Genomic DNA, 17337 nt, shown 5'->3' on the forward strand with positions numbered 1-17337 from the left:
CCGAGGGGGAGATGCTGGATGAGCATAGGGATGTGCACAAATGCAGAAGACAGGCTGGACATTTAAAAGCTGGAGAGATGGCAATGTAACTGCAGCTTTGAGAGTCATTTGATTATCTGGGGCAATCAAATAGCCAAATATCTAAACCTAAGGGATTGTGTCTCAGTGTTAGAAGAGGAGAGGACAAAAAGGGAAACAGATACAGCAGTGAGGCTGATTGACTAAACCCAGGAGAGTGATGGCACTGACCCCATGTGTTTGGAGAAAGGAGAAATTGTCCTGGCAGAGAAAGGTGGATGGTGTCATTCCTGCCTCCTCCTGCTCCTCAATGGACCACATTCCCTCCACCCAGCATTCATCAATGGGGGGCCAGTCCCCAATTCAGTCTCATTTTTTTCACCTGAGACGAGTCTCGTTTGTGTCACCTGAGATGGTCACAAGAGGGTAGGAATTTCTCCAATAGACAATGGGATAGAAAGGATGTTTCCATCTATAGAGCAACCCAGAATCTTCTGGGTTCTCTCAGAAGGCAGAACCAGGAAAGCAACCAGGAACAAATATAGTTCCTGATAGTTCCTGATTCATATGTAAATGCTGATTCTCATTTAAAAGAAAGAATAAAGGGGTTTTCTGTTTTAATCACCTCATTGGTGAGGGAGGGATGTCTACCACACAGTTTGGGGGACAGCAAGTAATGGCATCTGTCACTGGACAGATGGATTGACAGATGTTTATTAGTTACATATACTCGTAAACCAAGGAAAGAAGGCAGTGCCAGCCATGCAGGCCTCACCAAGGTTGCCCTCAGGAACAGAGGGAGCAACCAGGGGCTGTGGAGGGTGGGTTATCCCCTGGTTTTCCTAGGAGGTTATGGCATGCTTGTTTAAATAATTCTATCGCTGACAGGGAACTGAAACCTGTTATTCCAGGCTGAGCAGGGTTACATGTGGCCCCCTGACAAGGAGCATTGTTTAGCTGTGGGACCTTATCCAGGAGAGCAGAGTCAGGAAAGGGTACTTGCAGATAGGCTCTTCAAGGCCTTCTCAATTTTGCCAAATGTCACAGCAGCACATAATGTTGAACTTTAATGTTAGGCTTTACACTGCATTTTCTTGATTAGGATAGGGCTCAGTCACAGGCCAGCTATTTCTCATGAATACATATGTTTGTATATAACACAGTGTATCTTCATATCTGCTCTATAAATTTGGTTGGGTTCAATGAGTAAAAGTTACACCACAGGATTTGGATGGAAATGCTGTCAAATTTTATCTTCTTCAAATGAAATTAAACATTGGCATTGTTAAAGGCCACACTGGTAAGAAATCCAGTATCAGTTGTTTAAGGGGGTCCCTCCCTATTCTGTTTATAGAACAAAGCAATTGCCACTCTCTCTGGCCTTTCAGGGATAGAGCCTCCACACCTTACATGCCACACTGAGTCATGGGGCATCTCCCCAGGGTTCTAGTGCCAAAGAGCTCTGTCCTCCTTGGAACGACCTGGTCATCTGTGCCTGTGGTCTTTCCAATTCGAAGACACTGTCATAGGTCCAGAGGTACCCCAGGTACAGAATCCACAGTCCAGGAACCCCTACCAGGCCCTTCAACTCATGGGGAGCCCTCAGCCAAGAAAACAGGATGTAATGTTGTCTTGGAAGTTTATTCCATCTTATCAGTTTCTCAGTAAACCACCTTTCCTTGCATCATTTTACTCATTATGGTATAGGCAAATCTTTTTGTTCCAGGACCTTGTTTTATTTGCAAGGTAATACAATGGTTCACAATTCTATAAAATTAATCCCCCCTTTGTAGCTGGTCTTTCTGTGTTAGAGACTCTGGTTTTATAGGAAAACCTTTTCTGTTCACATAAGCCACTCCTCGTGAACTTCACCACAGATCAAGAGTTCTTTTTCTGAATCTCCACTCCATGCAGTTGGTTCACAGCTCAGGGAGAAGCATGTAACTTGTCCATGAAGGTTCCCACAAAATCAATGAGTTCCAGATTCCCACAGTGTTGGTCTTCAAGGTCTCAGTGGGGATACAGACATTGTTTTATCTTCTAGCTGAAAAAAGCAGAGAAATGCAAGATCTGTGGGGATGAAGGAAAGCTCTTCAACTGCAGCTGGTGTCACAGCTTCTTTCATGGGGACTGTCACATCCCTCCTGTGGATCCTAAGAGGTTTGTGAGATGCAGACCCCTCTCCTTGTATGGACCTTCTTCCTGCCATGCACACTCACAATGCAGAGTCTCTCCTCGTGTCCTGATGGGAAAAGAGCAGGGTCAGAAGTACAGGGTCCAGTGATATGATGTGGGGAGCTGTTTAAAGATACTGTCAACAGGAGAGTAATATTTCCCTCTCTCCCCAGGGAGGTTGAGACTGGTGGCTGGGTTCCTTGCCTACATACCACTGCTGGCCTTTCCAGAACTTTCCCACCTCAGACTCCTGTTCACAGGAGCACAAATTCTAGTTGTCTGTGTTCTGTGCTTATTCAGAAAAGGCAGGAAACAAAGATATTTTTCTTCATTTTGCCATGTTCTCAATTGGGTAATAGAGGCACAAGGCCCCCGGGGGTTAAGGCCCATTTCCAACACTAAGACTTGTTGGGCAGGGCTACTTGTGCTCCCAGCAACTCAAAAAGAGAAAGGGGAGCCCATCACTCACCCAGACTCCATATTACACCCAATAAAATGCTGCTTCTACTCTAAGAGCCAGGGTTACCACATGAGAGTCCTGCAGAATCTAGGAGGTGTCCCCTCATTCCCTGGCTGTGCCCATCAGCTATGTCTGAAAGAACAGTGGCAGCTGTGGTAATAGAGGTGTTTCTGGGGCTTGCCTTGCTCACTTATATCTGACATCTCAGGAACAATTGGAAATGTACCTTCTGCAAAATAAAAATGTCTTCACGAAGTCAGCAGCTAGACCGTGAATCTGAGGTCCTGGCAAGACCGATGAGGCCTGAAGAGAAGATGGTGAGTTGAATTTGACCCAAAACATCTCCTTTCTGCTCACATGAAAAGTCAAACAGTCATGGGTGAGGGCAAGAGTTTCAAAGGGTGCCTGCTCTTCTGACCATGCCTCATCCACGCCGAAAATTCACCAGAACCTGTTTGCAGAAAGAAAAAGAAAGAAAAAATCTCAGCTATTACATGTTAGTGTCCAAGAACAATCCCTGTTTGGGGAAACTTCCAGTAGACTACTGTGTTCATGTATCTGCCTAGACATGCATTCGGGCTCACTCCTGCCAAGTTGCTTTTCATTCACAGTCTCCTTCTTTGCAGAAATGTGAATTCCTACTCCTAAAGGCCTATTGCCATTTCGAGGGCAACGTTTTTCCAAATATTCCACATGAAAATTATGTGAGTAACAACAACAAACCATGCATAGGCCCCATAATGTTACCCAACCTTGACACAGACACTGGGGAATCTGTGATCTGAAGCCCATGGGAGGGGGTGCATGAGCTGCCTTTACCTTTACCTTGTATTTCCTCTGGATTTTATGGGAATCCACAGAATGTAGACATTGAACTTTGTCAGTAATGCTCCTATTGATATATTTTTCATCAGTTTCAAAAGGCTTCTCAATGCCTAGAGACACTTAGGAGATTGGATGGAATCAAGAATAGTCTAAATGATGGATGTTATGCCCAAGTGGAGGGGTTTGTGCTTGATATGAACAACATCTATCAAGATCCTAAGGTAAGAGGCTCTCCCTACATCCATTTCATTTTCTATACATTGAGTCATTCTGCCTGCATTTCCTGGTACTTGGAGATTTTAGAGTTTCCCTCATCCTATGACAAGCCTATACAAGGAAGGATTCAGGAAGAGACTGGGTTTTTAAATTGAGGGTTTAAGTTCACCAGAGAGAGCAACAGTGAATAAGGAGCTGTCTCTGCAACCAGACTCCAGGCCCCTGAGTGCTAATTCCTCTCCTCAAAGGTGACAGGTGACCATTGAGAACAGTGGTGTCCTCCCTGTTCAAAACCTAAGGAAAAAATTCCTTCCTAAAGTCATGTTATCCTTCTTACCTCTCCCAAATACACTCAATCAGACCTCTCAAAGGTCCCAAACTGCAGATTCCTTTGCATGTTAATGAACCATATAACATATCACCCGAGGGGAATCAAATTGACCATGTGAAAGGAAGATCACTGATTGTACATCTGTAATATTTGATTGTTACTAAGACCTAACTCTCACTGAAACAAACAACCCAAAACCAATGACTAAGAGTCCTCTGTATAGTAATTATTTCCCATTTCTGTCTAGACAACAAGAGTTAATCATGCTATTAGGAAACAAAAGTTACTCTTACCAGCTTGAGATTTTTGTATTGTTTTGTCTTGCTTTGTTGGGTTGTTTTTGCTTGTTTTTAAATATATTTTTATTGATTTCAAAGAGAAAGGCAGAGGGAGAGAGAGATATAAACATCAATGAGAGAGAATCATTGATCAGCTGCCTCCTTCACGCCCCACACTGAGGATCGAGCCCACAACCTGGGCATGTGCCCTGACCATAAGTAAACCATGATCTCATGGTTCATAGGTGGACGCTCAACCACAGAGCCACACCGTCTGGGCTTAGCTGATTTGAGTTTTTAAACTTAATCTGTTTAATGTAACTTATGTGTTTAAAACAAGAGTTCTGATCATTTTCCAATGCACATTGTCTAATGACACTGATATTGTCATTATTTTTGTCTGTGTGTTTTTCCCCAGCACAATGACTCAGACCTAACAGAAGAGGAATTTAAGAAGAATTTCAAAAAAGTCTTTGCTTTTCAGTAAACAAATCAGAACAGTTCACTAGTGCAGTGGATGCTGTTGATACCCTGGAAAATCTCGCTTTCAGGCAGATTTCTCATCCCTGCTGTTATGTGTATTGACTGCTTATGCCATCTCTCCCCAGTGTATTTCTTTGGGCCAAATGGAGGCATATTCACCTGAAAGTTAAATGTCTTTGTCCTGGGGGCTGGTTCCCAGCACCAAAGATGAACCAACCATGTGGAGTGATTCATGTTCCTGTGCTCCTCAGGGAATCAGCCAGCTATGACCACATCCTTGCTTAGCATTTCCCAGCACAGTGTCCTGCCTCCCTTATCCCTTCTCCTCCCAAGAAAATTCTCACAATAAATCACTGACAAAAGAGACTTTGTCTCAGGCTTTGCTTTTAGGGAGCCCAACTTCACATAATGGTCTAGCAAGCCAGACCTGAGCATGGAGTTCTGAGCTGGATCACTGTCTAGCCAGCTGGCAACAGGTAGAATACTGTCAGTCCCTGAGGTACTAAAACAGTGCAATTGCAAAACACATTCACCTGTATGAATGAGATATAGGGGAAGAGGCAATTGTCTAACATTTACAAAGAAATAGTAACTATAAGAACTGTGTGATTAGATGGCTATTTCTTTTTTAAAAACTATTTACATATGCTTTTATTAATTTCAGAGGGAGGAGTAGAGAGGGAGAGAGAGAGATAGAAACATCAATGATGAGAGAGAATCATAGACTGGCTGCCTCCTGAAAACTTCCTACTAGAGATTGAGCCTGTAACCCGGGCATATGCCCTAAACAGGAATTGAACCATGGCTCCACGCTCAACCAGAGCCATATCAGCCTAGCTGGGTGGCTATTTCTAAGCTCATTTAAAGTATCAAAAAGAGTACATGACAAGCTTATATATTACCTACCACCTGCATCTGGAAGGTACACAATATGGAAGGCCTAGTGCAGGCCCTAATTTTAAGAATGATGGACTTCTGCCCACCCTGAGTGTCTCAGTTAGTTGAGCATCCTCCTGTGCAGAGAAAGGTTTGCCTCATGGGTTATGTGTTCGGTCCTGGGTCGGGACGTGTACAAGAGGCAACTGATAGATGTTTCTCTCTGTGTCTCTCTCTCCCTCTCCTTCCGTCTAAGCATGTGCTTGGGTGAGGATTATATATTTTAAAAAAAGAATGATAGAACTACAGAGAATACTGAATTCTAAGCTCAGCTTGGACTATTGTGCTCAATTCCTGATAAAGAAAACATCAAGCCCTGAAACTAAGAATGGGGCTTTCTAAGTAGATGCACCTGAGAACTCTGAACTCTAGATCCTTCTGAACCCACTGTCCTGCAAAAGAGACCCCTGTCCCTTTTGGTAGACAGACCACTGCCCTACCACTCCCCCCCCCCCCTTTTGTTTTGCACAAAAAAAACCCCATTTTGCCTGAACTAAAGCAGTGCCTTCCTCCTCCCAAGAAAATTCTCACAATAAGTCACTGACCAAACTAAGAATACACTAGATGAGCCTGCTGGCTGAAGAGATAGTTTACTCCAACAGAGCTGCAGGTCTGGCAACGTGTACTAACTGTCACAGCAAGATGAGGAATTTGTGTAATGGGCAACAATATGTTATCAAAAGAGATTATAAATAGATGATCAGATGGTTGAAAGAGGCATCTGCCATCCCTATTTTATATTCTAACAATTTTTCCAGGATTCACTCCCACACACAACCACTGAGCCATGCTGGCCAGCCAGTCCTGGTCCTTTAGAAAGTTCATCCAAAGAACCCAGATAGCCAGGGTGACCAGCCTATGGTTCAGGTGATCCACGGAACCAGATCTATAACTCCATCTAGTAGCAAAGCTCCACCAATGGCCCTATCCAATTGACTAATACAGCCTATGCCCTCACCCATTCAGGCAGCCTAGCCAGTGAGCCCACACAATCATGAGCATAGCCTGTAGCTCCACCCAATGAGGGAGCCTGGAGGTGACTCTGCCCAATGTGGAACAGTCTCTATCCCCATCCAATGCAGTATGCCACTAGAAGCCCGACTCAATCAGAAAATGTGGCCAATAGCCATGTCCAACATCAGAGAACAGCCAGAAAGTTAACTTATTGTGAAGCCCACCCTGTAGCACAGTCAACTTCAGGGAACGACCAATGGCATCAATAGATCTCAGATCACAATCTAAGGCCCAGTATGAGTGTGAAGCCCTTATAGTAGCCCCAACTGAGCATTAAGTCCAGCCAGAGACACCATCAGACTAGGGAACACCGCTTGAAACTCTACCCAACCAGGAGCTATTGCAGAGCGCAGCCTGTAACTCTGACAAATTACAGAATCCAAACTTTGGCACCAACATACCACAAAACATGGGCTGAAACCTCACTCAACAAGACGTGACTGCAGAGCTCAGCAAGTGGACCCATCAAGCCCCAGAGTACAGCCAGCAGTTGTGCCTGATCAGGGAGCCCAACCTGCAAGTTCACCAAACCACAGAGCTCAGCCATCATCCAACCGCCAACCTCAGAGCACAGGCACTGGCCTTCCCAACTGAGACCCTGATGACATATCCATCTTCTCATGGATGCTATCAGCTCTCCTGTACTGTATTCCAACCTGACCTGACTGACAAAGGCATTTTTCTGGTTAAGTGAACCTATAAAGTCTATGAGAGGAGATTGCTTACTTATGTGCACTGATACCAAACAAAGGGAATCAAGGATCATGAATATTCAGGTAAACATTGAACTACTCCAAAAAAAAAAAAACTAATAAACTCTAATAACTACCCTTAAAGAAATGGGGGGATATATAAGTTGTCTGACAAAGAATTTGGAATAATCCTATTAAAGAAGTTCAGTGAACTATAAGAACCCATAGGCCAGTTATGGCGAACCTATGACATGCGTGTCAGAGGTGACATGTGAACTCTTTTTTTGGTTGATTTTTTTTGTTAAATGGCATTTAAATAATAAAATAAATATCAGAAATATAAGTCTTTGTTTTACTATGGTTGCAAATATCAAAAAATTTCTCTATGTGACACGGCACCAGAGTTAAGGTAGGGTTTTTCAAAATGCTGACACGCCGAGCTCAAAAGGTTCGCCATCACTGTCATAGAGAGACAACTAAAAAAATAAATAAATAAACCAAATGAGAAGTTTAACGAAAAAGAGAAACTATATAAACAAACCAGCTCAACTAGCTATTCCCAGTCAGGACACATGCCTGGGTTGGGGGCTCATTTCCTAGTAGAGGGGGCAGGGTGAGTGCAGTAGGCAGCCAATAAATGATTCTCTCTCATCATCGATGTTTCCATCTCTATCTCCCTCTCCTTTCCTCTCTGAAATCAATAAAAATATATATTTTTAAAGTCTTAAAAAATAAAATAAATAAGTAAAAAAGGACTTTTTAACTGGCCAGGAACAAATTTATTGAAATCAATAAGAATAGCTATTCTGGAATCTTTAATTTAGGCAGAAGTCCTATGTGCATCCTTCTCTGAGTGTATCCCTCTGAGTCCCTCTGTGCAGGAACAGTTTAACTGATCCTTCTCCCCTGATGGCGCCTCCTTATGACATCTCACTCCTGTCTCACAACCACTGAGTCTTCACAAAGCTGCAGGACCACCTCCACTGCTTCTGTTCTGTTCAGCAACTCTGAGGTCCCATCCATGGATTCTCCACTCAACAGAAGCACCCACTTACAAGCCAAAAGAAGCAAAGGCCACTGCCCAATGGGCACCTTCTGTGTGCTGAGTGGAGATAATTAGAATGAGCTAAGTGTACGACTTTTCTGGCTGCATATGCATCACTTGGCTATCCTAAGGTTCAGGACATTCACCAACCGGTGGTCCGTGGACCACTGGAGGTCCGTGAGGTCCGAAAGGTTGGCAACTGCTGGTTTAAGGAAACCTTTGGAGCAGCGGTCGCCAACTGGTGGTCCGCAGACCACTGGTGGTCCGTGAAGTCTGAAAGGTTCACCATGATTAGTAATGGATGAAGGGGGAACTTGCAGAAATATTGAGTGGGGCTTCACTGTTCATCCAATGGCCTCCTTCACTGGTACATCCCAGCTTCTTGTGGTGCCCAGCCCAGCTAACACTCTGGGTCTCCCAGGGAAACCCCAGGTCGAGGTAACTCCCAAAAAACATTCTTCCCCCTTCCTGAGGGCAGGACTGACACTTACAGCCTTGCATTTTTCTTATGAGGCAAGTCTGATGTGGAAATGCCTCGTCCCAGTGATGGCAGCAAGATTCCACCAGGTTTCTCAGGATTAAATATGGTGAACCTTGTAAAAGGTCAGCCTGATTTTTCAGTCACGCAGTTGGGCATCTGAGTCAATAAGAGTTGGGTGAGGTTAAGACACTAAGGTTCTGATCCTCCAGGAGGAAGAGAACCGTAATGGTGGAGGAAGGTGAAGACAATCCCCCAGGGGACAGGGGTTGGGGCATGGCAGATATGATACCCCACAACTTCCTTAAAATCTCACATTTTCTCTTAATCAGTCACTCTATGTCATTCATTTTTTAACTTGTTTAATAATGTTAATTGCTCTACATAGCTCCACCTAGTAAAATCAACATGCCTGGCAGGGATGTCAGAATGATTCTCTTGTGTGCACCCTGGGAATGCCAGTCTCAAGCCAAGGAGGAGCAGGTTTGAGCAGTTCTGTCTCCAGGAAGGTGAAAAAGGCAAGGTCATTGTGGTGCTTCAGGACAGAATAAACCTCTCTGGGAAACAGAAGGGTTCTCAGGGCGTGGGAGGGGCCACAGTTCCAGGACACCCCCCTCCCCCCCCGCCAATTTTAAACCCAGACTTCTCTGTCCATGTCATAAGCTGGTTTTTGTGCTCATGAACTGCCAAATAATATCAAAATTATCTCAGAATCAAATCCATAAGTCATTTCTTCTTTATTTAGATAGAAATAATGGTGCTCCTAATGCAAATTTAGAGGGTTTAGATAGACACAATCTTGAGAGAACAGGGATAACATGTCCCCCTTCATCCATTACTAATCATGGTGACCCTTTTGGACCTTGTGGACCACCAGTGGTCTAACAATCTTTAGAGATAAGGGATTGCTAGTTTTGGTTTCTCTAAACAGGCAACCAGATGCAGTTCTGGAAGCAGTAGTACCATGCACGACCAATAGAGAGAAGTGCAGGCATGGTTGGAGTCAAGTCTGGCAGGGAAGGGCCACCCAGTTGATGGTAATGGGGACTCTTAGATGCTAAAATGAGAAATGTGATGGCAATAACAGGCTCCTTCCTTTGTTTGTGTCCACCCCGTGTGTCTGAGGCTGGGTGGTCATGAGAGAGAGGCATTATGTGATTTCAGGGGGTTTCAGGGAGTGTGGTGCTATCCAGCAGTAACCAGGGTACCACGAAAATCTATCCTTGTTCCGTTCTGGATACAGGTCACTAACTTCCCCTGAGGTGGAGCCCACGGCTCCAAATGAAGGGCTGTTGTTATGGTGGTGACTACAGGTTGGGAAGGCCATGTGGCCCTGAGCCAGCCTTCTTCCTCTTTGGCCTGCAGAGGGGTGTTTCTCATGCATAGCCCTAGACTTTCCGAATGTGGCCCAGGTAGGATTACTGTGCACCCCTATAGTCTCTTCCTCTTCTGCACGCCTTAACCTCACTCCTTAACCTCTTCTTCCTCTGCCCAGATGTCTCTTCCAGACCCCTTTTCTAAGGATTCACTGCTTTCTCTATAGAGATAATCACATTTCCCCTCCAATGACCCATCTGGATTCTTACCAGCTTTGTAGGAAGACTCAGAAGTCCACAGCTATGCCCACACTGAACTGAGTCACAAAGGTTCTACTAAGTTCTACCGCACCCCAGTCCCTAAAAACTGAAATATTGCCACTGAGTACCATCAAGTCTCCACAACCATGCAATTGCCGGGAGTATAATTCCCCACCTCTTTACCCATCTAGGGCACAAATGGGAACTCAAGGAGCAAGAAATACACCCAGGTGCTTGACTCCTTTCCGGGTGTTTGCTTCCCCGCCCTACTCCCACCCAAAAAAAATGCATACCTTTCCACCTGAATTCCAAACCAACTGACAGGTAAAAATATGAGACAGAGGGGAGCAAAATACCAGCTTTCCTCCTCATAAAAGCTGGGGACATGGTTTGGATGTGTGTCAAAAAATAATTCCTCAATCTGAACCCCAGAACTGGGCTTATCCATAAGGTCCAAGGCTGCTCCAATCAACCACACACATTCCCCACACCCAGACCGCTGTCCCTGTGCACTGGAGCTCAGAGGAGCACAGAGCCCTGGCCCCTCCAGCAGGATGAGCCCATGGAGACTCACCAAGGAGCAGACTCACCTTCACAGAACTCCAGCCTCAGAGACTCCCAGGAAGAAGGGAGGGCAGGGGGGCCAGGAGTCCTGCTGACTGATGGGCCCCCTCCCAGAAGGGGACATCGGTGTGGGGCCTGAGTGCTCCCACTTGGGTCCCAGGTGCCCCTCCTGTCTATTTCTGCATCCACAGAGGTGCCAGGTCTTCATTCTCTGCACCAGAAGCTGCTGATGCTGTGGCCTCTGCTTCCTCCTGCCCCTGAATTCTCAGGTCTGGGACTCTGCCTCCTCTCAGAGACAACCCTGTCCCCACAGGGTCTCCCTGGCTGGAGACTCAGCCCACTACTGTGGTCTGAATGGAAGCTGCTCCTGGTGAAGCTACGGAAGCATGTCCCCTGGGTGTTTTCTCTGCCCCCTGTCCCTTTTCAGTCGCTGCCTCTCCTGCTCTCCAGGTTTCCAGGCCCCGTAGCTAGGCTATTTTCCTGTTTTTGGAGTCGTTGCTCAAACAAGAAGACTCCTGGGGGCTGGCCCTGCCCCTCCCCTTGGGTCCTCCTCCCCTTGCCTCCTGGTCCTGACTTCTCTTTTTGTCCTCCATTTCTGCTGCCACATGTCCTGATGGCTGAGAACTATTGCAGGGCTCCTGAAGGAGGGAGATATGTCTGAAAACACTCAGAAAGTTAGTTTCACTTCTAATTTCCCCATTTGGGAGGAGCTCTCCTCGGGTGATTGTACACACTTCCTGCTCAAGGCAGCCACACTAGACGCAGGCTGGGGACACAGGAGGGCCCCAGGCCCAGAAAGGGCCCAGGGCAAGACGATGGCCAGTGAGAGCACTGAACTCAGCACCAGGTCAGTCTCTGTCTCCCTTCCTTTAACTTTCTCTCAGGTTGTGCTGCTGCTTTAGTATGTGTCATTAGACACTCCTGTAAACCTTGATGTCCGTCCTGCTTTACAAGAACACTCACGTGCAATGTAATGAAATGCAGGACTACCAGTGAGGGAATCAGATCTTTAAACTGCAGAGGGACAGCTGCTGGTGTGAGTGCAGCTGCCACAACCCACAGGACTCTTGTCTTACAGCTACTCCTCAGCCATGGGCCACCTGGACTCGGCTGTCCTTTCTGACGCAATTTGTTATTTTCTCATGATCTCTGAACCCTCTATTTTCCCTGGGGAACCCTCTGCCTTCACCTAGGTTTTTTTCAAAGAGGGTACTTTAGAAAACATAAAATTCTGGGTGCCTTGGTCTCATACCTGAGCTAGGGACAGGTCAATGCCAGGCCTAGTCCCATCTCTGGCCGGGGCTCTGGACTCTCCCTCCAGGGATCTTGATCTAAGGGAGTAAGAGAAAAAGAAAAGGCCAAGACATGAAAGCCTAGTGCAGACTGAGTATTTTCATCTGCACTTTGAGTTTCTGCTCTGTAATGGGTTATACCTCTGACAAGGCAAAGGCCAGAAATCCTATCCTTTTCTCTAGTAATTACTTAATATGTTTAACCTTTTTTAATAGAAAAGAATTACATTTTACATTCTTGCTCATAAAATTTCAAATGACATGCAAGTGTGTAGAGGGGAAAGTCCCCTTAACTTGCCACCCACCTGAAGCTCTCAGTCCTGGTCCTGTTGGGTGTGTGGGCACAGCCTTCCATGTCTCTTTCTCTGCGTTTACACATATAACTGATTTTCCTAATATATAATTTGTGTTTTGTTTTTTAACAAAAAGGATTATATTGCATATGCTATTTTGCATTGTTAATTATTTTAATAGTGAAAATATTGAAGTTTTTCACATTAATGAACATACAGATCTTCTCCATTCTTTTTATTTTTTTAAATATATTTTTATTGATTTTTTACAGAGAGGAAGGGAGAGGGATAGAGAGCTAGAAACATCGATGAGAGAGAAACATCGATCAGCTGCCTCCTGCACACTCCCCACTGGGGATGTGCCCGCAACCAAGGTACATGCCCTTGTCCAGAATTGAACCTGGAACCCTTCAGTCCGCAGGCTGACATTCTATCCACTGAGCCAAACCGGTCAGGGCAATCCTCCATTCTTTTTAAAAGCTGCATACTACTCTATGGAATCAATATGCCCTAATTTTCTTTAAAGAAGTTTTATTTTTTTTATTTTTAAAAATTCTTTATTGTTTAAAGTATTACATATAGTATTACATATGTCTCCTTTTTCCCCCATTGACCTCTCCCTAGCCACCCCGAACCCCACACACACATGTCGTCACCCCCCTAGTGTCTGTGTCCATTGGTTATGCTCATATGCATACATACAAGTCCTTTAGTTGATCTCTTATGCCCCACCTCCCTCCCCTGCCTTCCCTCTGAAGTTTGACAGTCTGTTCAATGCTTCTCTGTCTCTGGGTCTGTTTTTCATTCATAGATTTATGTTGTTCATTATTTCCACATATGAGTGAAGTCTTGTGGTATTTATCTTTCTCCAACTGGCTTATTTCGCTTAGCATAATGCTCTCCATGTCCATCCATGCTATTGTGAATGATAAGAATTCTTTCTTTTTTACAGAAGCTTAGTATTCCATTGTGTAGATGTACCACAGTTTTTTAATCCACTTATCTGCTGATGGGCACTTAGGCTGTTTCCAAATCTTAGCTATTGCAAATTGTGCTGCTAAGAACAAAGGGGTGCATATGTCCTTTCTGATTGGTGTTTCTTATTTCTTGAGATATATTCCTAAGAAGTGGGATTACTGGGTCAAATGGGAGTCCCATTTTTAATTTTTTGAGGGAACTCCATACTGTGTTCCACAGTAATATGCCATAATTTTTAAACCATTCTCTTCCATTGACAGATACTTAGGTCATTTCAACAAGCTGTGATAACAACAATTATGTATTTCTCTTTTTTGCATGTATATACACTAGAGGCCCGATGCACAAAATTTGTGCAGAGTAGGCCTTCCTTCCCCTGGCTGCTGGCACTGGCTTGCCTCTGAAACCTGGGACCCAAGCTTCCTTCTGGCCCTGGCTTTGTCCAGAGGACATCTGGAATGATATCAGGAATGATGTCTTGTCTAATTAGCATATTACCTTTTTATTATTATAGATATATGAATTTGTCTTGTGTCAGTAACCAAAAAATCAAATTGCAGAGGCAACGAATACTAATACTTATTTACATATTCTGCCAAGCTGCCTTTCTAAGGAACTGAACCAATATATTCTGCTAGCAATAGCGAATGAGATGAATCATCTCCCAACACCCATTTTCACAGATTCATTTAGTTAATTTGCATTTTCTGATTACGTGGGAGGTGGAGGTGTTTTGTGTCTATTGGTTATTTAAATTGCCTCTTGGGTGAGTTGCTGGTTTATTTATTGCCAGTGCTATTAGTTCAAGTGATTGTCTTTTCTTTGATGATAAAGGAGGGTTTGTTAAATATTCTGAAATTTATAAATTTACTTTCCTTTTCTTTAATTTTGTTTATGGTGACTTCTACTTGTAAAGCTTGAAATTTGAAGACTTATTATAACATTGATTTTATAAGACAAATATAATCTGGTTATTATGAATAAATAGAAGTGATGCTGAAAGTTACTGGTGAATTCCATGCACACCACCTTCAACCATAGTTCTCGTGTTCTTAAGGTGGCAGTGTCAACTCTACCTTTACTTCAGTGAAAGTTTCTTCTCTACTATCTTCAAAAATGTATTCTTATTTAATTTTGGGACAAAACTATTTTTCCATTGGTGCAACTTTAGCCTTCAGAGCATTATCTGTCCCTAATAAATCTTCTCTTTTTCTCTTTACTTTCTTTTGTCTCAAAACTTTCTTCTATAAGAGTTATTTAATTTTTAGTCGTTTTTTTTGGTTTCTTGTTATATCTAACTAGAGGCCTGGTGCACGATATTTGTGCACCTGGGGGAAGTGGGGGAGGAGTGGTACCTCAACCCAAACTATGCCCTTTTGCAATCCAGACCCCTCAAGACTCCATTGTCCTTTGGGCTGCCGCATTCACCAGCCATGAGCCTGGCTTGTAGCTGAGAGGCACTCCCCCTGTGGGAGTGGACTGACCACAGGGGGCAGCTCCTGCATTGAGCATCTTCCCCCTGGTGGTCAGTGCATGTCATAGCAACCAGTCATTCTGCCGTTCAGTCTATTTGCATATTACCCTTGTATTATATAAGATATTTTTTTAAGTTGGTTGTGTCTTCTTGAGGGGGTGTCTTAATTTCCCTCAATAGCTCTGCAAACTCTACTTTATTATTATTTTTTAATGGTCACAGAACTAATTTTATTTTTTAACTTTATTTAAGCTTGACTTTAAACCACATGTTATTATATCAGCCCATCGGTGCACAGTTGCTTTATTTACCGTATTTGCCGGCGTATAAGACGACTGGGCGTATAAGACGACCCCCTAACATTTCCACTCAAAATACAGAGTTTGTTATATACTCGCCGTATAAGACTACCCCCTCTTCCGCACACCTTCCACACACCAAATAAAAGGTAAAACAATATCAGATTTGATTTTAACATTTTAATTTATATTCAAATGCTTATGACATGCAGGAAAACTGTCACAAGGCTGTATGTAATCAAACATATACATAAAACAGTGCAAGTTTATTACCGGTAAACATACCGGTAATTCACTAAAGAAAACACACTCTATAGACTGGTACCGTAGATGCTTCTCAGGAACACAGGCAAGCAGCCCACAACCTAGAGGGACTGTCAATGATAGAAGTAAGATAACAAATAGAGGTAGAGAGCAAGTGCCGGGCAAGTCCCTAGCAAAGTGCGAGCTCTTCAACATTCTAACAGGCACCATGATAGCGCAAAATCGCGAATCTTCAATGCATATGTAAAGAAATATACGGTAACCCGAATTTACCACACTCGCAAAATCGCACACAGCCAACCATACACCCAGTATGGTATCGCGATTCGTGATTTTGCGCTATCATACTGGGTGTATGGTCGGCTGTGTGCGATTTTGCGAGTGTGGTAAAATCGCATAACAGCAAAATCGCATAACAGCCGAGCATACACCCAGCAGCGCTGCTGATGCCTGAACGGTATGTGGAATGAAGTGGGCGGGCATCGGGAGGCCACTATGGCACGGGGCAAGCACTATGGGCAGTCTATCTGAAGTGTACCTGGCGTATAAGACGACCCCCCACTTGGAGGCATATTTTTCAGGGCCAAAAAATCGTCTTATACGCTGGCAAATACGGTAGTTGTTTCTGTGATATTAAGTGCTTTGGGGATGTGTTCCTCACCCTCTGGGTTATTCCTCCAGATTGACCCTGTCTGCAGTTTGGTGCCTGTGTTGCTTCACTTTCTTTCTATATATTTATTTATTTACTAGAAGCCCAGCACACGAAATCATGCGGCCCTGCCCACACGTGCCAGTCTTTGGTCATTACGGCATTATGGCCACTGGGTTTTTATCTATATAGATTTACTTATTTATTTATTTATTGTTTGCGTGTCTGTTTTCCATCACCATTTATCCCCTCTATGTCCTTTTCACCTCCACCCATACCCCAATACCCCACTCCCCAACCACCACACTTGTATTGCTACACTCTCTTTGTCAGGTGCCTGCCATGGTTTTACAGCCCATTTCAGTCGTGCTTGACTTCGGCAGCTCTCCCCTCTTCCCCAGTTCGCACTGTCCTCATCTGGGTTAACCATCCTTTTCCCCTCTGCTCTTACCCAGGGGCCACATGAGCAGAGTCTGTTCTGTTCTCTCTTCTCTTCCATTGGCCCACAAGAGTCTCTCCTTATGCCTCACCGACTGTCTTAGCTCCATATGAACTCTTGGCACTTGGTAGAGTACATCTCCCCATCTTCGTTCCTTCTTCAAAGTGTCATCACCCTTTGCATCTCCAAATCAGCATGTCAAAATCTTGTTCAGATTTTTTTTTAAGATCGTAATGATTTTATGGATTGATTAAAAGAGAATTGACATATTTATAATATTGTGTATTTTACCTCATTAATATGGCATATGTATACTATTAATTAAAAATATTGACTGGCTTATTATCGTTTCCTGTCCACATGATCTCACTTATTCATGGATAATTGAGACCATTATAAACTTTTGAACAATAATAGATGCAGAGGCAGAGCTGCCTCAAACAGAGTGTCAAACTGCATCGGGAAGGCCGGGGAGGGTTCGGGGGCGGGAGGTAGGGGGGTATGAGATCAACCAAAGGACTTGTATGCATGCATATAAGCATAACCAATGGACATAA

General features: G+C 44.1%; 2 protein-coding genes across 6 annotated transcripts in view; both read left to right on the top strand.

Moving 5' to 3' along the window:
• LOC102752939 (nuclear autoantigen Sp-100-like) overlaps nucleotides 1–5041 on the top strand; it is a 259961-nt gene extending 254920 nt beyond the window's left edge. Inside the window, exons 22-26 of the mRNA XM_015561852.1 lie at nucleotides 2063–2178; nucleotides 2862–2970; nucleotides 3280–3357; nucleotides 3568–3699; nucleotides 4722–5041. Coding sequence (XP_015417338.1) covers nucleotides 2063–2178; nucleotides 2862–2970; nucleotides 3280–3357; nucleotides 3568–3699; nucleotides 4722–4790 — 504 coding nt within the window. The 3' untranslated portion in view covers nucleotides 4791–5041. The remainder of the gene's footprint in view (nucleotides 1–2062; nucleotides 2179–2861; nucleotides 2971–3279; nucleotides 3358–3567; nucleotides 3700–4721) is intronic.
• A 6791-nt stretch (nucleotides 5042–11832) lies between these two features.
• Nucleotides 11833–17337, top strand: part of LOC102753211 (nuclear body protein SP140-like protein) — a 65168-nt gene continuing 59663 nt past the window's right edge. For 3 of the 5 annotated variants that reach the window (XM_015561855.1, XM_015561856.1, XM_015561857.1), the window contains exon 1: nucleotides 11834–11939. In XM_015561855.1, coding sequence (XP_015417341.1) covers nucleotides 11908–11939 — 32 coding nt within the window. In that variant the 5' untranslated portion in view covers nucleotides 11834–11907. Of the gene's footprint in view, nucleotides 11940–17337 lie in introns of all 5 variants that reach the window. The other 2 variants (XM_015561853.1, XM_015561854.1) reach the window with 1 other exon arrangement.

The sequence above is a fragment of the Myotis davidii genome, unplaced genomic scaffold (assembly GCF_000327345.1).
Source record: "Myotis davidii unplaced genomic scaffold, ASM32734v1 scaffold370, whole genome shotgun sequence".
Classification (NCBI taxonomy): Eukaryota; Metazoa; Chordata; class Mammalia; order Chiroptera; family Vespertilionidae; genus Myotis; species Myotis davidii.